Here is a 22,683-nt window from a genome sequence, read left to right as displayed (position 1 = left end):
CCCCAGAAAAGCATGGTTCTGTTGACCAGAACCAACTTGAGAATTAAAATGACAGTCACATTGTAAGCTAAAATTAAGTCAGAAGGGTGAGAGCCCTTTGCCACTGGGGAGCTTTGCGTGGAGGTTCCCCAATCCTTAGTACAAACAGTGAGCACTAGTATGTGAGCATCTTTTCAAAGCTGGCTCCTGACCTAACTTCTCTCCTTTGAAACAGGAAAATGCTTCAGTCTCTGGGCAGACCAGAAGTCCACATGGCCCTGGATGTGGTTCTCGTGAGAGGGTCAGGCCAGGAGCATGAAGGGTGCTTGCTGTTGACATCAGAAGTACTCTTCGTGGTGAGCGTCAGCGAGGACACACAGCAGCAGGCCTTCCCTGTCACGGAGATTGACTGTGCACAGGACAGCCAGCAGAACAACCTACTCATCGTGCAGCTCAAACAGCCAAGAGTGGCCTGTGATGTGGAGGTATATTTCAGAAAACTGGTGAGGGGGGCTAGCTACTAGCAAAGTCAAAATATGGGCTAACTGCTGGTACCAGGCTGGAATAGCTGTTAGAAACGGGAGAGGGGCCAGAGGAGCATGTGGGAGGTGAGGGGGACATTGCAGATGGTAACTGGGAAGCCCCCCTATACCCCCGCTTCAGGCCTTTCCCAGGATGGCCCAGTAGCAGGCCAGATGGACTCAAAACCAGGGGCTAGACCACATGAAGTGAACAAGGCTTCATGGGGCGAGGGTGCGGGAGAGGATGGGACAGTGGACCCCCAATACAAGCAGGTCTGCGCATGAAGGGCCAAGCCCAAGGCAGTAATCTGTGCAGCTATTCACAAAGCGAAGCTGGGCCCAGGTAGCTCAAGTGAAGGGAGGGGTGTCGTGAGTGAAAGAAGGCATAGGTGTCATTAGTCTGCCCTAGTCCCAATCCCTGAGACTTTAGCAGTCAAATTTTGTGCATACAGATCTTCCTTGACTTACTGCGGGATTACATTCTGATGAACTCATTGTCGTAAACTGGAAACAGCATAATTCAAAACGCTGGCAACTACTGTTGAGTTTTTATCCTGGTGGTGGTGTAGCTGACCGGGAGCTGCAGCTCAGACTGGAGTATCACAACAGAGTATTGTACCACCTATCACTAGCCCAGAAAAATCAAACTTTGAAATATTGGTACCACTGAATGTATATTGCTTTTGCACTATTGTAAAGTCAAAAAAATAAGTCACACCACCCTAAGTTGGGGATCATCTGTAGCTCTTTCTCCCATCCCCTGCTCTGTATTCTGTATAGCTGTTTCCCATGAGACAGATCCCCATCTCATACGTACCTCAAAGTTACCTCCCGAGGTGCTCTTTAGGCTCCTACTGCAGATCCCCAGACACAAAGTTCCTAAGACGTGCTGGCTGCTGGCCACATAAGTACATGTGGAACAGGTGCTCAGGCAGAACATTCTGGGTGGTGGGGATGAGCAGTGAACCCTAACGAGTGGCCCAACTTCTGCAGTCCAGCCTTGGATGTGCAGGTGAACCTACCTGCAGGGAAAAACGGTCTCTGCCTGTCTCACACTTACTGATCCATGAGGCCCTGAGAGGTGACCTCAGAAGCAGGCACCTGTTCCCTAGTGGCAGGACAGGAATGAGTCATTGGCAGGCTGGAACCTGCCAGTCCTACCCTGGGGGCTCAAGTGGCCCTAGGAAAGGACAGCAAACCGGCCTCCAGCAGGTCCTGCCCGATTCATTCTTTTCTTCCCAGTATGGGAGCCTGCATCTCCCTCACACCGTTTGGGTAAAATGATCTGAGTCGATGGAAGGCAGCCAACCACAGCAACTCTGAGATCTCTCTGGTTTCTTGGATCATAATCAGTCAGGATTTAAGCAGGGGCTTGGCACTGGACTGCATTGTTGCTTCAAGTCGATGACTTTCTGGAATAAACAGAGGTCAGATGTCCAAGCTGACTTCATTAAATCTGCCAAAATCTTCAGATCCAGTTGACAATAAAGCAGTGGCGATCTGGATACAGGATTTGGCAGGGGGGTGGTTATCATTATCTTTAAATCCTGGGTTCTAACGAGAAACTTCCAAGACTCGGGATTATCTATGGCCATCATTATTCCTTAGCTGCTTGGGAACTATTTCAGATCTTAAACTGTTGAGACTGAAGATTCATCTTTTATTGTTAAACTGTCTTCAAATGTGATCCTTTTCTCCTTCGCTTTTCTGTTTGAGGAGGGGAGTGTGGAGAATTATCATAGAAGGGAACAGACCTGTTTGTCTGGAGGTTGTTAGACTGTTACCTGGCGTCACCACCCTGAGGCTAATTGAGGTCACGGGAAGACAGTTATGGGTAGAAGCACGGATGCTCTGGACACTGTGTGGGGCGCTGGTTTCCTACTTGTGTTCAGGGATGGAAAAGCGTGTGGACAGGAAGGGTAACAGTTCAGGCAGATGTGACAGGACAGAGCAGGAGTGCTGCAGGGAGCTCTGGAGCTTGTACAGCAGCACCTGGCACTGGACAGAGGAGGTATCCAGGATGCCTTCAGCCTTTAAGCTCTGCTTCCTCCATGTCTAGTCCACTTTAGCTTTCCCCACAACCCTTAAGAAGAAAGAAATAACTGCCCCATTAGCCCTGCGTCCAGTCCCAAACTCCCCACTGACTCCACGTACAACCCAAGATACAAAAGAAAATGCTCCCTTCTTTTGAGACAGGAAGTCCTCCCTTGAGCGAGCTGTAGTCCACTGTATTTTCAAAACGGGAGGGGGCAGTTCTCCCAGTGCTTACAGTGAGGTTTCCTCATATGCCAGGCTCAGAGGCAGCTCAGGTGCAGGTGTACCAGGTGGAGGGCTACCCACTGTCTTCCAGAGAAAACTAAGAGCTGCATTTTAACGTCTTTATATAAATGGCTTTTCTGATTTTTGCTTTAGATGTTAAAACACAGTCCCTTTGAAATTTGGAAGGAATTAATTTGTTAATGACATCATTCAGTATATTCAAATATGGCCAAGTTCAGGGTTTTTTTTAATCATTTGCTTTTCTTGGTTAAATGCAACCATTTTTAGGGTAATAATTGCTTAATATGCCTGGCACACTACTGAGATCCCTTATGAGAGGCTCAAAATGAGTCAGAAGGTCAATTTATTCCTTGGCCAGGTTCCTTTCACAACATAGTTTTCCTGTGCTGCTGTTCAGGAGGCGCAATTAAGTCTCTGTGTATGCAAAGCTTCCCAGCTGAATTCTGACCCCATCAAATGATATCATCAGAGCTCTGGCTTTTGCCTGGTGGTGCAGAGCTTTCATCTGTCAGTAAATCTTTGGGGGCCTTTATTCTCTTTCCCAACCTTAAAAATATGAAAGCTAAACTCTTAACAATGCCCTGCTTGCTTCTGACAAGCCCTTTTACTATCTCTGTCGTCTCACTGGCTTTCTGCAGCTTTTACAGCACCCCTTGGCTGTGCTGTTTCTGTGCCCTACACAGAAATATATATACATTCCTGGCATGATTAGAGAACTAAAAAGCCCTCATTAAAATGCTTACCGTTCTTCCACAGTGGTCTTGCCAACATTTGGTCAGTAAAGCCCACGGAAAGGTCAGTGGCTACCTGAATCCCACAGACCAGTGGCTTATACTGCAGACTTCCCACACACTTGATCTACACAGTAGATAGTAGCTACAGATTTTCAGGGTGGGAAGAATTTATAACTCCAACTGCCTTTGATGGGTGCTTTCTCAGAGTCTCATTTAAGAACTTAGGTAGTATATCTGTTCTCTTAAGTTCCACTGAAGATGAGCCAGACTTTTATGAACCATAAATGTACTTTACATCCTCCCCATTTTCACTTAAAAATCCTCCCCTTCCTATGTCCAGATTCCCCTTCCCCTCTGGCTTTAAACTCTAGTATTTATAAAAGCAGAAAATGTTACAGTTCAAATGCTGCTCAAAGCCAATGAATTAAAAGAGGTGCCTTGTCTACATTTCTATCAATCTGAAAAGGCTTAAGGAAATAGGCAGACAGAACTTTCATCTCTGGAGTTTAATGTGGATTCAATTTATGCACAAGAAGGAAGCTTCTCCTTTGTTCCTAGGGTGCTTGGTAAAGAGCACTGTAAGAGGTAGTGTTTTACAATGAGTAAAACGTTATCAAATCATCCACTTAAACACAGGATTTTGCACACCATCATATGCTGCTACAGAGGAGGCGTCCTCATATTCCTGGGCAGCTTTTGTTTTACTGCTAGAACTGCAGTGTTACTGCCATAACTTTTTTTTTGGGGGGAGGGGGGGTGTGCGTGCATGGGTGGGTGTGTGTGGGTGTGTGTGTGTATAGCATGATTTGGGGTAAAATGGCTTTAACAGATGACCTAGAAGACAAGATGTCCAAATGCATCCAGCCAAGAGAGGTCTGGCAGCTAAGGAATCTTTCTTGCTTTTGGATCCCAGGTGGAGGGAGCCCGGGAGAGGCTGTCAGAGCAACAGTACAACAGACTTGTGGACTACATCACGAAGACGTCTTGTCACCTGGCTCCCAGCTGCTCCCCTGTGCAGACAGCATGCCCCGTGGTGGCGGTGGAGCCTCTCCCTGCCACTGTTAAAACATACCATTATTTGGTCGACCCACATTTCGCACAAGTCTTCATTAGTAAGTTTACCATGGTGAAAAATAAAGCCCTAAGGAAAGGGTTCCCCTGAGTTTCTGCTGAGGTGCTGATTCCTGTTTGTGCCAATTGCTTTGAAAAAGAAGCCTGATTAGGTCATCTAATATGGACACAAGGTCAACATTTTTCTGTAAGTATTCTCCTAGCCTCCTAAAACTGTTCCTTCTGCCTAAAAATAAGGAGACCCTCAACAATATGTCCGTTTCCCATTTGAGGTTGAACAGAATCTAGGTTTAACAGGCTGTGACATGAAGAAAATGCATTCCATTTAGTTTTATAATGACATTTGCTAAAATTTCTACAGAAAGTTAATTCTGCTTTAACACAAAATGTGGTTATGCCTTACAACAGAGATTTAGAACTTTATTCCTAATCGCATCCATTTTTTTAGGCAAAGGTTTGGGCTCTTAGAATGAAATTAAATGCTTGGAACTTACTACTTAAATGTGATCCCAGTGTTTGAAGGTTTATATATGCACACACACAAACAAAAACCTAGTTTTAAACTCTGCATTTTACTATAACCTATAAAACATTGTGATGGCTGTTTAAGTTCATTTTGGAAATTTTCTGTTTTACAAGGAAAGCGCAGAGTAAATCTTGCCTACTGATAAAAACAGACCCAGAATGCTCAGGTGAGTTTCTCTGGTTCCATAAATAAAACACATTACAAACTCCCTATGAAACTCCCTTGTGGAAAAGTTTTAGCAAGATTCATACTGGCTCTGGATGGGAGTCAAGAACCCCAACATTAACGGTATCCAGTGGCAATAGCTTATTTTGCTGTATTAACTTGATCAAGCAGAGATACCCATTGTCTGTTTCCATTTAATGAGTTTTAAGACACTGGGTCACGTAAATCTAAGTCCAATTAACATTTTACTGATTACATCCAAACTTGAGTCTTCGACCTCTTACAAATGAGAAAATTCTGTTTCAAATGCACACATTTGCAAGACATTCGTGTTATCCGGCATGTCACTACGTCGTTATTTCTGAAAAACAAAGCTGTTGATGGACAATTCAGCCTACATACAAAAACTGTTTCCCCTTGTGAATTTGTCACCATACTTATTTAAGTGACAGTTTTGTCAATTAACCTAAAGAAGTAACTGTTTTTAAGACTGTAAATATGTGTTACTGTCTCTTTTATGATAATGTTGCTCACTACTTTGAAGAATTGTTACACAAAATTATTAAAAAGGAATCCTCAAAATTACTGACAATGCATGCTACCCCCATTGTCACCAGGGGTTTTTTAAATGCAGCTTTTCACTGATAACTGTTTTATTCAGCTCACAATAACAGACTCTGCACAAGTTGAAAAGTGTAAGAAAAATTCTGCTACCCCAATAAAATACTTTGTAATTAAATATATTTGGCTTAAAATAATCGCAATTCTTAAAGCTCTGTAATATCACTTTGGTAACAAAAAATTACTGAAGGCGAGAGGAAGGTACTAAGGCCACCCTTGAAGTCACCATACTTAACCATTAGCAGACATTCAATTTTAAATATCTGGATTTTCTGTACTAGATATACATTCTGAATTGCATGTGTTTCTAGTTAGTTCTTCAATAAAGCAATTACTGAGCAAAGAACTATAAATCTCAACTATCTGTTACACTGTGGATGAGCTAAGTAAGGCTACCAAACAGTAAAGCCCACAGTGATCACATGGGCCTAGGATACCCACTAAATCTATGGGCAACTGCAATGGACAAAATATCAGAGCAATCAAAAAGTCCTAAAATGATGACATTTTAAAGAAGAACTTAGATTATCTTCGTAAGGTTCATAAATTGTTAAAATCCAAACGACTATGATACAAGTGCCCTGAATGCTTAGTAATAATGAGCAAAGACTTTTGTCCACAGTATTTATTTATCAAGAGAAATTATTCCTTTACCCACATATTCTTGTTTCATAGTTCAGGAGCACATGTCAGTGACAAACTTCCATGGAAATCAAGCCAAAGAAATCCTGTGAAGAAAGACAGAGTGATTGTGTTAATGACATGGCCTCCTAATACCACAACATCCTTGACATCACCCAGGTTTATTCCCACTAGCGCAGCCCAGTTTATTCACCAGGAGGAGCCAAGTTCCCTAACTACCTCACCATCCTCTTTCCTATTTGGAGGCTACCACACCCTAACTTCCTTTTTGCTTTCATTTACTAAACCCTGCTTTTTCTTCAAGTCCACCCCGCCCCCCATTATGTTCTCATATCCACATACTGTTCTTTTGTGCAATATAACTAAAGAACTCATTAAATAATCTTATTTTTTCCTTATATAATTTCTTCATGTTACTTTGCATGTAGTACAAGTCTATGATATGAAAGTTAATACCATATCAATTCAACCACTGGAAATAAAATCCCATTTTTTCCTACTATTTTAATACCATGGCTACGTACAGCATGTTTTTATCTACAGTTCAGATAAACGATTACAAAAATGGAATGTTGTACAATTAAATCTTGTTAGGCAAAAGTTACTCACTTTCAGAATTATCCCTGAGTCTCCTCCCCACATCTTTAGAAACTGACATACCATAATAACTGATAAACCTTAAATGGATACAAAACAGGATCCTATGCTGTCTGGAAGAGATTCACCTAAGACTAAGAGCACAGAGTTTGAAAGTAAAAGAATGTAAGTTATTCCACACTAATACACTCACAAGAGAGCAAGGATGGCTACACTATTAACAGACAAAAAAGTATAAGTCAAAAAATGTTACAAAACTCAGATTAACAATGTATAAAGATAAAAGGGCAATTAACCAGGAAAATAAAACATTTGCATATATAAATTTATATACGCTTCTGAGTGTACAAATATGAAGCAAACACTAACAGAATTTAAGGGAGAAATAGACAGCTGTAAATAGGATTACTGTGACTTGAACGACACTACAGACCAATTCCACCCAAGACAGAGTAGTCTACGGAACAGAATACACATTTTTCTCAAGTACACATGAAGCATTATCCAGGGAAGACCATACGTTAGAGGCTGTAAAACAAGACTTAAAAGATACTGAAATCATATAAAATATCTTTTCGAATGACAATAAAATCAAACTAGTAATCAATTTCAGAAGTAAAAAAACCAATCCAGAAACCAAAATCCTCAAATACTACTAAGCAGAATTCGTCAGCTCATTAAAAGTAATATAACCATGACCAAGTGAAATGTATTCCTGCACCACAAAATGTTTCAACATACAAAAGTGCCTCACAGGAGGACCAACAAAACCACATGATCACCTTAACTGACACAGAAAACATCTTTTCATGATTTTAAAAACACTCAACAAAATCAGGCACTGGAGGTAACTGCCTCTACATGAAGGCCAAATACAAAAAGTTCACAGGTTATATACACTTAGCAGTGAATGACTAAAAGTTTTTCCTTAGATCAAGAAGTCCTAGCCAGAGCAATTATTCAAGAAAAAAGAAAAGCCATCCAATTTGGAAAGGAAGATGTAAAACTACCTGTTTGCAAATGACATGATCTTTTATGTAGAAAACTAATGATTCCACACAAAAACAGTATACTACTTTGGTAAAGTTGTAAGATACAAATCAACACATTAAAATCAGTTTCCATGCAGAAAAGAAAATTCCAATGGAAGAGTTTCAAAAAGAATGTTATTTAATGAACCAAGAAGGGAAAAGACTTGTATACTGAAAACTACAAAACACTGCTCAAATAATTTAAGACAAATACCTAGGCTGAAATACTTACATTGTTAAGATCATACTACACAAGTTACCTACATTATAATGCAATTGGAGAGCAAAAATCTTCCACCCCAAAAAAATCAGGTTTTTTTTTGTTTTTTTGTTTTTTTTTTGGTACAATAATGCCTCTCTTTTTTCTTTTTATTCTGTTCTATTTCATTTTTAAAAAATATTTTATTGTATATAATTCTTACATCATTTTTCATCTTTGTACAATGTATGCATTTTCATTTTGGTTATATTCCCCATACAACTGCACCCCCCCCCCTTATTTTGACTCTAGTTCTTCCTCTCCCCGCCCTTCCCTAATCTCCCCACCCCCACATCGTGTCTCTGGTTTATAGCTGCTTGTTGATTTTGATTATTACTTTGCATTGATTAGTCTTTTTTCTGGTCCCTTATTTAAGTTTTCTAAATTCCTGCTATGAGTGAGACCATCTGGTATTTTTCTTTTTCTTTCTGGCTTATTTTGCTGAGCATGATCCCTTCTAGCTCCATCCACGTTGCTGCAAACTGCATGTTTATCTTTCCAAAAATCAGTTTTGCCAAGCTCTGTCTGCTGAATGAAGGTTTTCTTTGCAAGAGACACTTTCATGTGTAAAGGAAAATCTGTCCCTGAACGAGTCTCACTCACAATTTTGGAAAGACCTAGTCTTAACTCTTATCAAAACAGGCACAATATTCATGCCTGCCTTTAATGTATTAGCTGGTAACCTCCCACAAATGATCTCCTTTCAGCCAACATCCCTTGTTCTAAGTAACTTACTGAAGCCAAATGGGTGAGTTAGTCTTACCAGCTCTCCCCCATGTATACAGGAGCTGTACATGTTATTACTAAACTTTTTTGTTTCTCCCTAATCTGATACTTGATTATTTACCAGTCTAGGAAAACCCAGAGGGGAATGGGATGATTTCCCCTATGCCAACACAATCCTTATAAAAATTCCAATGTCAGGGCCTCTCTGGTGGCTCAGGGGTTAAAGTAAGCTCTATTAAGCTATCACCAGCCACTGTGGCATGAGTTTGATCCCCAGCCAGGGAGCTAACCCACATGGTACAGCAGACTTCTCCTGTCACGCCTGCTACTCCCTTCAGCAGTGTATTTCAGTAAATCTGCCTGTTCTGCTCCCCACTCTGTCTCTGGCGAATCCTCTCACCCCTGCGGCCCTGGCCTACACCACAGTTCTTGTATGCATAAATAAAAATAAATCTTTTTCTTTTTTAAATCCCAATGTTCTTTAAGAAAGAAGAATATGCATCCTAGTATTCAAATGGCATACCAAGGGACCCTGAACTAAATCTCCAAAAAGATGAAACAGGAAGATTCATACTTCCTGATTTCAAAACTTTCTATAAAGCTATACTAATCTAGTACTGTCATAAAGACAGAAAAATAAATCAGAGCAATATAGTCCCAAACCAAACTCTGGCATATACAGTCCAATGATGATGATCAACAAAGGTGCCCAGAGACCGTCCATGAAGGACAGTCTTTTGCATGGATACTAACCATTCCCTTATATCATTCCAAAAATCAACTCCAAAACCTTAAACTTTGAAAACTGTAAAATTCTTAGAAGCATGGAAAGATTCATGACATAGATTTGGCAATCATTTTTTTTAGATGACCTCAAAAGCTTGTTTTTTCCCTTACATAAATTTAGCCTCCCATGAAAACTACAGAAGTCTATGCACCAAAGGAGAGACTCAACAGAGAAAGAAATTTATAAAATGGGGGGAAAATTGCAAATTATGTCTGATAGGCATTAATAGAACTAAAACAAAAACAAGCAGTTTGATTTAAAATGCACTGAAGGGGCCTCCCTGGTGCCACAAGGGATTAATAAGCACCGCACTGTGACACAATCTGCAGCCTCTGCAGCATGAGTTCGATCCCCAGCCGGCCAGAGAGAAACCCATATGGTGCAGCAGACCTCTGTCTTGCCCGCTGCTCCCCTCAGCAGTGTATTTCAGTCAGTCTGCCTATTCTGTTCCCCACTCTGTCTCTGGTCAGTCCTCTCACCGTCTTCCTCCCCTGCCCCCCACCCCGCCCCGCAAATCTCTGGCCTGTATCACAGCTCTTGTATGCATAAGTAAATCTTTTAAAAAAAAAAAATGCACTAAAAGGCTTGAAACAGACATTTCTCCAGAGAATATATAAATAGCCAACGAGCAGGAGAAAAGACTATCATTAACCATTAGGGAAATTTAAATAAAAACCAAAATATAACCTCATACCCATGTAGATTGCTCCCATCAAAAAAGAAATGTTGATGGGGAAATTAGAACCCCTATGCATTGGTGGAGTGTAAAATGACCCAACTGCTGTGGAAAAAGTATGGTGTGTTCCTTAAAATTAAAAACAGAGGGCCTCCCCGGTGGCGCAGCAGTTGAGCGCTGGGTTGCGAAGCTGCCCGCAGCCTCTGCGGCACCGGTTCGATCCCCAGCTGCTCCCGAGCCACCGGAGGAGGGTCCCACATGGCGCGCAGACCTCTCCTGCCGCCCGCTGCTCCCCTCAGCAGTGTACTTCGGTCCTTCTGCCTGCTCTGCTCCCTGCTCTGGCTCTGGTGAATTCTCTCACCCTCCCGCGTTTCTGACTGTACCCAGTGCTTGGATAAACAAACAAACAAACAAACAAATAAATAAATGAAAATACATGCCTGTTTAAAAAAAAAAAAAATTAAAAACAGAATAGGACCCAGCAACTATGATGCCGAGTACGATTCTGAGTATGTAAGTATTGAAATGAAAGCAGGGTCTTCAAAAGGTAACTGCACACACTGTAACAGCAATATTCACAATAATCAAAAGATGGAAACAATCCAAGTGTTCATTAATGAATAATGTAGTATCACACATAAAATGGATTTAGCCTTATAGAAGAAACTGACATATGGTATAACTGATTAGCCTTGAGGACATTAAGTGAAATAAACCAGTCACAAAAAGGAGGCACACAGGCAGTCAAATTCATACACTGAAAGCAGAATGACAGTAGACTGGAACAAAAGGGGATAGGAAGTTGTTTAAGTGGAAATAGTTTCAGTTTCGCAAGATAAAAAAAATTTTGGAGATTGGTAGCAATAATGATGTGAATGTACTAAAGACTGCACCATACATTTATAAGGTTATTTAAGACAATAAATCCTGTGTGTGTTTTACCACAATTAAGTACATCTGTGAAACAGTCACTCCAGCTAATCATTACCTTTATGGTTCAAGATCACTTTGCACTCTGAAAGATCCCAGCCTTCCTCATCTCCTCAAAATCTTTCATGGAATCATAATTTCTGTAGAAATCCGCATATGCCTTCTTTCTTGGTTCAGCCACAGCAAACTAAAAAGTAACATACCATTAATTTTTTAGGTAATTAGAAACTATCTAAAGGTTAAATCACATTACATTTATATTCACCTTGAACTAAACACGAGGTACATTTTTTAACACAAAGGGTGGAGAAGTAAACATAGCAAGGAAAAAAAACAGTAGCCTTGAACAAACTATAGCAAGAGGGCTGGTCCTTGCCTATGGATAGACAATCCTCTTGTGTTTGAGTTGGGCCCATGAAGACTGGCAAAAGACAAAGAAAGATATCCAGAAAGTTAAAAGGTTTTAGCTTAATTATCCCCACAATTGAGACATGCTAAAATATTCTGGTTCAATTTAAGTTAGAATATTACTTTCAAGGGACTCTGAGACTGATTCAGAAATCTCCTGCCTTTAAGCTCACCAAAAGCTTTCTAGCAAGAAGAGTTCTGGATGATTTACACTACTCATCACTTAAGCCCTTAGAATAGACACTGACCTGTTTTACACTCGAGGAAAGTAACCTTATCAAGTCTAGGAAGAAACACTTGTTCACAATTAAATCAGGATTTAAACCAAGGCAGATAGCATGGCAAAGAGTTTTCTCTCCACAAAACAATGACTAATGGATTTCAAGACATGAATTATAAGACAAATTTAAATCCTATTGATCATTAAAAAAAAAAAAAAACAGGAAAAAGTCCAGGTGTGAGTCCACATCAGTTTAGGTATTACAGAAATATAGGGAAACATGATACTTGGAGTAACAAGCAATGGCTCTCTAACTGGCTAGTCTTAGTGTATCACCTATCTGAATTCCCAGCTTACTACAGTAAGACCAAGTGGCAGGAGCCCCAGTAAAAAGCCTCTGAACTGAGGTTTGCTGGGGTCCATTAAACATAAGGCAACTGGACATTTTCCAGAACAAAAATATTTGTTCTAAAAATATGGGAAGGCAGAGAGAAATAAAGTAGTAAGCTCAGTAACTCAAGAAGCAAAAGTAATTTTATTCTATAACCTACTCAAAATATTTTGTTGTCTGATATACTTGGGAGTTTTTTTGAGCCTGAAAAATCTGAACTTCAGCAAAAAAAAAATAAATTACATCAATTTAAGTCCACTAGATCAGGAGAAACTTGAAAGTCATAAAATAATCTCTACCAGAGGCCTTATATAGACAGCAAATACATGAAGTTTTAGTTCAGGGCCAGCCTATATTGGTGAACATCGAGGAAAATTCCATTGCAGTTAAGCATTATTAATTTGCCTCTTAAATTCTAAGTCATATTCATAATTTAGGCTTACATTACCTTAAGAAAACGATTTAATGGATGGCTACTTTATGTAAAAAAACAAAATGACTGAAATTATGACAAAACTAGCAACAAAAAAAAAAGATTCAATCTTTAGAAGTACTCAATACTAACTGATCTGGGAAAATGAAGGTGAGCATCTTCTAACAGACCAAAAAGTTTACACACTCTAAATCTAGTAAGATTCTGGATTCCTCAATGCTTTGGGAAACGTCCTTCCAATCAACTAACAACTACACCAGCATTCCAACTAATCAAGTTTTAAAAATTTTTCAGAATAAACTAACGTGGTCATTGACATAGGTCTGGCATGGTCCCTGTTCTTCATTTAGTTGGAGACAGAACTTGAAAGAAAGAATATCTAAAAGTACGTGTCATTCCTCTCAATCAGTCTGGCACTATGTGATAAAAACTCGGAAGACCCAATAATAAAAGCCATCCAAGTGAACAAAGATTTCACACAAAACTTTTGCGTACAGGGACCTGAAAGGATGAACAAGAATTTCCCAGACTAAGAAATGATGCTCCTGTTGTGCATGAAGTATGGCAAAAAGCAGAAATGGGTGACAAATTATAAAGGGTGAAGGGCTAGAGAGTTGAGTGTATCGGGTATGAGAGGAATAAGGAAGGGCAGGCAAAGGGCAAATCAGAAAATGTCTAACTGTAAGAGGCACCTCCTTAAGAGGAGCTGTATACCGTGCTCATCCCCGTTTACATTCAGCTGGCCTGGGCCAGAACTACTGGGCAGTAGGGGACAGAACCGAGTGGCCAGGCAAAGCTACATAACAGGGAAGGCAGGTGGACTCTGGAGGCACACATGGAGCTAGCTTCTCCACTTTGGCCCTGCACCTAGGATTTGGAGGACCTGGAAAAGACACGTGGAAGACAGACATGTAGAGAGATCTGAAAGATACACATGGGGAAGCTGACAATGGTTGCTGTTATCTTGATTTTTACTTTGAATTTGATCCTTTCATCCCAGACTTGCCTGGCTGCCTTCCTATAATTCCCTGCCAGAGATGCTTTAACTCCTGGCAAGCTTTTGAACCTCAGACGCCCTCCTCTAGGCACTGGTGACTGGGCATTTACCCATGATGGGGAACTTTGGGTGTTTTTACTAGGAAACCTCTTATCATTTCTTCTCTCTATGCACACCAATTCTATTACAATTATTTTACACTATGAGAATGCTTTGCATGCACACGGATGTCCAGACCCCATTAAGATTGTGCAAGTTTGGGGATCCCAGGGTTGCCTCGGGTCACCTGCTAACATTAGAATCTTTCTAAGACAGTTTCAGCAAGTCACCCATACCCCACTGGTAGGTAGTGAAACCTATTTAGGATGTTGCAGTCAGTACTTAATGTATTTCTTACTATGGGTCAAAAATTTTGAAAGCCACTAGACAGTGGGTATGGGGGAAGAATGATGAGCTATTCTAGAAGCTAACATTTAAAAGTGACAATCCGGGCCTCCCTGGTGGCGCAGCGGTTGAGCGCTGGGTTGCGAAGCTGCCCGCAGCCTCTGCAGCGCTGGTTAGATCCCCAGCTGCTCCCCGGCCACCAGAGGAGGGTCCCACATGACACGCAGACCTCTCTGGCCGCCCGCTGCTCCCCTCAGCAGTGTATTTCGGGTCCTTCTGCCTGCTCTGCTCCCCGCTCTGGCTCTGGCGAATTCTCTCACCCTCATGTGCTTCTGACTGTACCCAGTGCTTGTATAAATAAATATTTAAAAAAAAAAATAAAAGTGACAATATACAAAGGTCTGAACTTTGATAGTGATAATAAAGGTAGAGTTAAAAAATAAGTTCCCTATATTTTTCTCCTTGGCCCCATCTCTGTATTTATTTCATGCCAACAATGTGTTAGGCAGGAAAGAGCTCAATGAGTTTACTTTTTGTGTTCTTCTCTTCCAAGGGTACCAAAAACGCAGGCCTCTTTAGTGCTTTTGCTCAAGCTGTTCCCAACACCATCTTTCTGGTGCTCAAAGTTCACCATAACTTCTCTACCAAAAAAACTGTGACCCCCCCACTGACCCTCAATATCATCACCACCTACCCAAACCAAAAAAAAAACCTCTCACTTGCACTTATATTCTATCTTGCAATATTCTCTAATTGTTTCACACTGTACTGAATTACAGATCTACTTGTAATGGCACCTACTCTAATGAGGCTCACAGTCTAGTGAAACACAGGTACTAAACTAAAAAACAGTTAAAAAGCAAAGCTCTAATTCTCTCAAAGGCTATTATGATACATGGTGATAAACATGAATTATGGAAACATTTTGAAGTTATTTATAACAGAGACTTGATAAATACAAAATAAAGAGGATTCCTGGAAAAATCACGGAACAGGAAGCACCAGGAATCTATCTCCCCACTGAGACCCTAGACAACAACTGCGCAAGCAGAATAAACTATTGAAAGCTTACATCTTCCAGAAGGCTTGGAAGGTAATTGTGGGCAGGTTAACTTTGGTCACTTTCAGTTCTTAGCAAACCCAGTCTCCATCCCCAAGACAAGCAGCTGCGCATGTGTTTTAACAGCAGCTTGTACGCAGCATGTAGAAGCTAAAGAGGGCAAAGAATGACCAGGGATATTTGCTGACAGCTGACTGCTGCTTTTTGGCAGACAAACAGGCTGTTGGCCATTATTATTGCAAGCATCTATCATGTGAGGTCCAATGGATGAAGTCCTTGTTTCCTCTATCCATTTCACTCTCTTCCCTTCTTTGAGAGCCAGCCATTAAAGACAGGATATTCAAAAGCAACTGCATTCACAAATTAAGACAATGGCCACACAACCCCTGGCAAAAGACCTTTAAGTTTATACATAAAGTTGATCCTTGGCACAGAGATGGCCTACAACAACAAAAAAAAAAAAAAAAAAATTTTTTTTTAAAGATTTATTTATACAAGCACTGGGTACAGTCAGAAGCGCGGGAGGGTGAGAGAATTCACCAGAGCCAGAGAAGGGAACAGAACAGGCAGACTGACAAAGAAATACACTGCTGAGGGGAGCAGTGGGCGCAGCAGGAGAGGTCCTTGCGCACTGTGTGGGACCCTCGCCGGCGGCCAGGGATCGAATCGGCACTGCAGAATCTGTTTTAAACTCCCACCAGGGGTGGCCCGAAAAACAAAAATTTTTAAGAACCAACAAACCCCAGCAAAGAGGTTGATTTCCAGTCACGTAGTCAACAAACCGAAAAGTATAGCCAATTCAACAGAAAAAAACTGAAAATTATAGCAGATTTACTAGATTAAGATTTTAAAACATATAAAAAATGGAAACGCTAGATATACAAACGCTAGATATACAAAATGTGAGTAGACCTTAGAATGTGTCAATATCCAGTGATTAGCATCCTAGTAAGCGGGAATTTAAAGTCCTGAGGATGGACTCTCAAAGATGAGCACTTAATCACCATCTACAAGGCAAAGAGAATGGCCTTACAATACAATCAACCCTGCCTACACCTTCATCTTAGGTTTCTAGCCCCCAGAACAGTGAGAAAATGTGTTCTTTAGGCCACCCAGTTAGTGATGCGGTCACAGCAACTCTAGCAAACTAATAAAAGTTTATTTAAAGATGGAGGGCAAGCTATGTGAGGAATGAGGTATGTTGCTGTCACCCTGAAATGAGTAGAGGAAGGGTAAAAAGGGAGCCCCTTTAAGTTTACAAAAATTAACTACACAATGCACATTTAAAATTTTTAAACTCACATTGTTAGACATTAAGCACAAAGTAAAAAATAAAACATACATACCTTATAGAGAGCTGCAACTCCCAGGGATACAACAAATGCTCCAACAATATGAACTCGAAGACGCTTGGCCAGAAGGCCTCGCATCTGAGGTTTGGACAAAGCACTGGAACTCATGGTGGTTATTCTCCTTTGACAGATAAAAGAAAAAACTCTTAGCACACAACAACATAAACTTTTATTCATAATGCATCTAAGAAATTAAAGCTACACAAAGGGAATAGTTAACGGACTCCTCCCCAAATGTAAGGTGTTTCAATGGGCTATGGGTGCTCTGGTGGAAAGGGAGAAATCCTACACTGTTAAAACACCGGCAAAGATGTAAAATAATGGCATTTCAAAAACAAAAATATATTACAATCTAAGGTGTTTAATGGCTTCATCCTTCCCCACCCCCCCACAAGCTGAAGGACAACCTTAAACAAGCCAAATAACAATGGCACACACATAACCAGCAAACATAAACCACAAGCAGGAATCTCTCCCAAGAAAAGGAACGAAAAATTGTGAGTCTAGACTCACAAGTGCAAAGGCGTTTATACACTCTTCCACAACCTTACTACCGACTCATCAAGAGGGTTTTATACACATGAGAAATTTTACACTTTAGAAATTTTAAACGTTTTATAGATGAAAACAACTGAAGCACATGAAGCTTACGGAGCTTTTCCAAGGTCACTCTGTAAAGAAAGGGTCACAGCTCAGATGGGGACCCCGCAGCTGCCTGGAGAGCTCACCTGCGCCCGCCGCGGCCTAGGCCAAGGGCGGGGCGGGGCGGAGAGCTGGGTGGTGGGCGCGCGGCGGGAGGCCACAGGCCGCCCTCTCACCCCGCTCCTCGCCCCCGACTCCCCCGCCAACGCCCACAGCCCCCGGCGCGGACGGCCCCGCCGCGGGCACCAGGCTGACGCCGACGCCCCGCAGCGAGGAGGCGGCTTCCGGCGCACAGGTGGGCGCACTGAGGGCCGCGCGCCAAATGACCCCGCAGGAAGGTCACACCGACTGAAGGAAAACCGCGGCGGGGACTCGACCCCCGCTGGCCGCCCGCACGTCCGGCCGGGAGCCCCAAGGCCCCCACCCCCACCCCGCGGCTCCCGAGGGGCCCGCGCCGCGGGTCAGCCGGGGGGTGCGGGGGGGGGGCGGAGACGCGGGCCGGCGTCCGGGGCGCGCCTACCGCAGAGGTGCGGGCTCACCACGAGACTCCGAAGCTGACAGAGAAGCAGCGCTGGGGGGCGGCGGTTACGGGGTCCCCCCAAAGAGGAAAGCAAAGGCGACTCAACTAACCTCCGCAGGGACGTCCTTCCACCCTGAAGGAGAAATGGAAAGTGCGCAAGCTCTGCGCAGGCGCAGGCCGGGAGGGAGCCGACACGGTCCGCAACGGTGGCCGACAGAGGTCAGAAGATTTCAGCTCCTCCTCGCGTCGTTCTTAAAGATGACTTTGGGTTTTTCCCATTGACGTTGGATTTAGGGATTCGGAATCGGTGTTCTTGGTATATTGGAGCTGTTAACTTTATACAGGGTGGACGTGAACTCAACAGAGAATTCAAAAAACGTGGTGAAAATGTACACTTACAAATACAAATTATCCTGTATCCATGAATTGCCCAAGCCATGAGCAAAAACCAACATTCTCATTAGAACTACCCTTACAGGAAAAAATTCTTGCTTGCAGTGAAAGGTAAATAAGACATCCAGATTTTAGGAGCTCAGAATCCAGGAGAAGAGACAAAAATAAGAAGACATAGCAATTGCATGTAGCAGGCGTGTAGGGGTAAAATATCTGTATCCCCAAATTTTGTCTTTGGCATAAGGATGATTTCATAGGAGGGGCTCTGAAAACTGAGTGGAGGTTAACATTTTGATGGGGCATTTCATGTCTTAAAAAAATGCCTACCTTAGTAAGGGAAGACCTAATGTTTTTAACTCTTAAGGGGAAAATTAAAACTAATTCTTACATAAGGAGAGGGAAGCACTTAAATCTGCATAACAGATGTGCCTTTGTTTAATATGTCTTTCCTGGCACTCTCTCTAACTGACCGCCTCCTTCCACCTGCCCAACATCTTTTGTCTTTATGGGAAGTTATTTATAGAGATGACTTAAGCCGTTTTAGGTTGTTACTCAGTTTTACTGGGCTGCTTCTCACATACCGGATTTATACATGTTATTATTAAACTCTTTCCTCTTGTCTATACATCTGATGCTAATTTGACGTTTTGCCAACCTAGAAGACCCTAAGGGGAAGGGGAAATCACCCCCTCAACCACAAGTGCTACTTATGACCCAACTACTGCATAAGCAATTACAGACCTGGTAGAGCTAGCACGTTTTGATGGAAGTATTTGTGTGGGGGGTTTAGTAAAAAAACAAGTGGTTTTAAACAAGGCAACTGAAATTTTATGTAAAGTGGTATAGAAGGGTAAGGTTCTTGTACTTTAGGGTTGCTGGGCTTGATTTTATTGAAATAACCTGGATTGGAATTAAGTCAATTCAAACAGCACTGAGTAAGATTTACTGGGGCACAAAACAGGTGACATTAATTCACTGTTGTTAAATAACAAAAATCCAACCTATTTTGAAGATTTAAATGATTTTACGAAAGGATGCATAAATCTGGCAGCATCCCATCTAGCAAGAAGACAGGCTGAAAAGCTACTCAAAAGAAAGGTTTAAAAAAAAAAAAAAAGAAAGGTTTGGACAGAAGTCATGATAACAGGAGAGAGAATTATTTCAAGTTTATGGGAAAATAAAGGTCTCTTGCCAGATAACCTCATTTTTCTTGGGGAGTGGAAAAGATTGGAGCTGACCAAAAGGACTACAGATAGGACTATATTCTTGGGGGAGACTGAAATTGCAGGGGTAGGAGTCGGGGCTTGAAAACATAATTGGTTAGGTATTAAGTCTTGGGGCTAGCACAAATGACTATTTTGGGCCCATTCATTCTTTTTAACAATGTATATTGATTGAACATCTACTATATACCAACTCTACTATATAGTAGGACAGATCTCCAAGGAGATGCCTTCTTATCAGGAAGTTTCTGTTCTAAACTTGTTAACAGACCTTGATTTGAAAGCCAGCACACAAAATTTCAGTTGGCAAATTCCTTAACTTTTCTAAGTCAGGGCCTCCCTGGTGGCGCAAGGGGTTAAGTTGCAACCTATGAAGCTGTCAGCAGCCTCTGAGTTTGGTTCCCTGCAGGCCAGGGAGTAACACACATGGTGCAGCAGACCTCTCCTGACTCACCTGCTGCTCCCCTCAGCAGGGTACTTCGGTCAATCTGCCTGTTCTGTTCCACTCTATCTCTGCTATCTCTGGTGAATCCTCTCACTTTCCCTGCTTTCCCCCACCCCGCACCCCCCCATGCCTCTGGCCTGTACCCCACTCTTGTATGCATAAATAAATAAATCTTTAAAAAAAAACTTGTCTAAGTCAGCTTTCTCCCTCTAAAGTGCTATCAATTTTTACTTACTTGAGCTGCAGTAAAAATTAAATGAGACAATGCAAGTCTCTTGATAAACAGACATTCTGAATATACATTATTCCTCCCTGTTCTTTTTGCCTACTCTGTATTCCTTCCTATTCTAGCAGCCACAGTGAGAACAAGCATTTGCATTTAAAATCCTACACATTAGCCTAGTGGTTTGCAATGTTAACAAAGTCATAAGAGCAATTTAACATTTCCTAGTTATCACATTTAAAAAAGTGATAGTCATTTAATAATGCATTGTTTAATTTAGCCAAAGTATTATTAGTTCAACATGTAATCAATAGGAAAATTATTAGTGAGGTACATTCCTTTTCACACTAAGATTTTCAAATTTGGTGTGTATATTTCACATTCAACACATCTCAAGTCAAATTAGTCAAATTTCAAGACCTCAAATATGGTACTGGACAGCACAGTGAAAACATTTTACAGGAAAATATTCAAGATCTATTGCAAAATGAAAATTCAGACTGTAAAACTATGCTGTATGATCTAATAACATATGCATAAAAATGCACATACACATGTATATGCAGAAAATAATAGTGACAGAGACATGTTTAACATTGGAGCAAGCAAATCTTTCAGAAAGGATGTATGTATCCATTACTACATAAAATTGTATAGGCCTGGCCCCTTTTGTACAGCCACTGTACAAACACATACATACACATACATACACACGCATGCGCGCGCACACACACACACACACACACACACACACACACACACTTACCTTTAGCCTTCTCTGGATTACAAAAAGCCTGAATTTATTGCCTCCCTGGTGGTGCAGGGATTTAAGATGCAACCTATGAAGCTGTCCACAGCCTCTGCAGCACGAGTTCTATCTCCGGCAGGCCAGGGAGCAACCCAAATGGCGCGGCAGACCTCTCCTGGCTCGCCTGCTGCTCCCCTGAGCAGTGTATTTCAGGCAATCTGCCTGTTCTGTTCCCCACTGTCTCTGGTGAACCCTCACCACTCCCCCCAACCCCCATGTCTGGCCTGTACCCTAGCTCTTGTGTGCATAAATAAATAAATCTTTAAAAAAAAATTTTAAATTTAAAATTAAAAAAAATAAAACAAAAAGCCTGAATTTAAACTATTACTCAATTTTCAAATGATAGCATATGATAGATTAACAAATTTATATGTGATGTTTTAAACTTCTTTTAAAGAATAAGCTAAACCAAATTCTTTCATAATTCAAAAGTATTTACTGTGTTCCCCAATCTGTGCCATGGGAGATCACCACAGGGATGCAACTGGCAGGATCCAGACAGTGGGAAAACTCCATAGGACAACCTGGCATCTTCAAAAGAAAATCAGTTGTAAGAAGCAAAAAAAAAAAGGGAGAGTGTGACATGCAGGGGAAGCCAATAGATTAAAAGGGACTTTAGAAGCATGTCATCCTGTAACCACAAATGGAACTTATTTGAATACTGAGTCAGACAAAATGAAAAGGAAAGAAAAAAAAAACCTGAAAATATTTATGACCTGGAAGTAACTGGAAATCTGACACTAATTTGTTATTTATTATATTAAGAAATTATTGTTAAATCTCTTTTTCCAGATGGCAATGACATTACAGTTTAACAATACATACTGAAATATTTGCCAATCACTTCACATGATTATTATTTGCTTCAAAATAAGTGGGGTTGGCAGGCGGGTGAATGGGAGTGGGGGTCTGTTGGTTATGAAGGAGTAAGTCAGGACTTAGCATATTCTTACTACAAAGGGCCAGATGTGACAGTGGGATGCCATCTTTGTTGCCATGACTCAACTCTGCCATTGTAACATGGAAAGGAATGTACTGTGTAATGGTATAATGTAATGTGAAGTGGGAAAAAGAAATGATATGACTGTACTCCAATAAAAATTCCTTTATAAAAACAGGACTTGACCCTTGGGTCATAATTTGCTGACCGTTGGTAAAATAACCATTATTGTGGCTGGGTCATGGTTAACACAGGCCTTCACCACTCTATTGTATACTTATGCACTTAGTACAATGTTCTCAAGTTATGTCCATGTTGTAGAATGTGTCAGAATTTCCTTTTTTAAAATCCATTTATCTATTTGTCAATGAAGACTGAGGTTGCTTCTACCTTTTGCCTATTGAGAGCATTGCTGCTATGAACTTGGTACTGAGATGCCATTGAGACCCTGCTTCTTTCATATTCTGTGATTACAAATATGCACTTATTTCACTCAAAATTAAATTTTTTTCCTGAACCAAATCCTAGGGAATAATTTATTTTTCTTTTAATCTTGCACACTTCTATCTCTGAAGGTTTTTGGTTACTCATTCATATTTAAGAATGAGGCAATATGAAAGCTTATCTGTAGCTCTGAATCCACAGCAGTGTTTGTGAACTGGCAGGTATCACTTTAGGTTAACAGAAAAGGAGCAGACA

At 41.3% G+C, this 22,683-nt stretch overlaps 2 protein-coding genes across 10 annotated transcripts in view; one reads left to right on the top strand and one right to left on the bottom strand.

Moving 5' to 3' along the window:
- VPS13B (vacuolar protein sorting 13 homolog B) overlaps positions 1-6,379 on the top strand; it is a 622,702-nt gene extending 616,323 nt beyond the window's left edge. For all 3 annotated transcript variants that reach the window (XM_054692064.1, XM_054692063.1, XM_054692065.1), the window contains 2 exons: positions 215-464; positions 4,428-6,379. In XM_054692064.1, the coding sequence (XP_054548039.1) occupies positions 215-464; positions 4,428-4,676 (499 nt within the window). In that variant the 3' untranslated portion in view covers positions 4,677-6,379. The remainder of the gene's footprint in view (positions 1-214; positions 465-4,427) is intronic.
- A 5,193-nt stretch (positions 6,380-11,572) lies between these two features.
- Positions 11,573-18,139, bottom strand: LOC119239154 (cytochrome c oxidase subunit 6C). Of its 7 annotated transcripts, none has more exons than XM_037503465.2 (3): positions 18,063-18,139; positions 16,785-16,911; positions 11,573-11,732 (listed from the first exon to the last, which is right to left on the bottom strand). In XM_037503465.2, the coding sequence occupies exons 2-3, from the start codon at positions 16,896-16,898 to the stop codon at positions 11,619-11,621; spliced, it is 228 nt and encodes a 75-aa protein (XP_037359362.1). In that variant the 5' UTR covers positions 16,899-16,911; positions 18,063-18,139; the 3' UTR covers positions 11,573-11,618. The 7 variants fall into 7 exon arrangements, with proteins under 7 accessions (XP_037359362.1, XP_054548050.1, XP_054548051.1 ...); XM_054692075.1 differs by having other exon boundaries at positions 16,785-16,908; positions 18,063-18,138; XM_054692076.1 differs by lacking the exon at positions 18,063-18,139 and adding an exon at positions 17,953-18,056.
- Between the last annotated feature and the right edge of the window lie 4,544 nt (positions 18,140-22,683).

This window comes from Talpa occidentalis, unplaced genomic scaffold, assembly GCF_014898055.3.
Source record: "Talpa occidentalis isolate TD23 unplaced genomic scaffold, MPIMG_talOcc4v2.1, whole genome shotgun sequence".
NCBI classification, from domain to species: Eukaryota; Metazoa; Chordata; class Mammalia; order Eulipotyphla; family Talpidae; genus Talpa; species Talpa occidentalis.
Note: the sequence above shows the minus strand (reverse complement) of the source record. Positions and strands in the feature narration are given on the sequence as shown.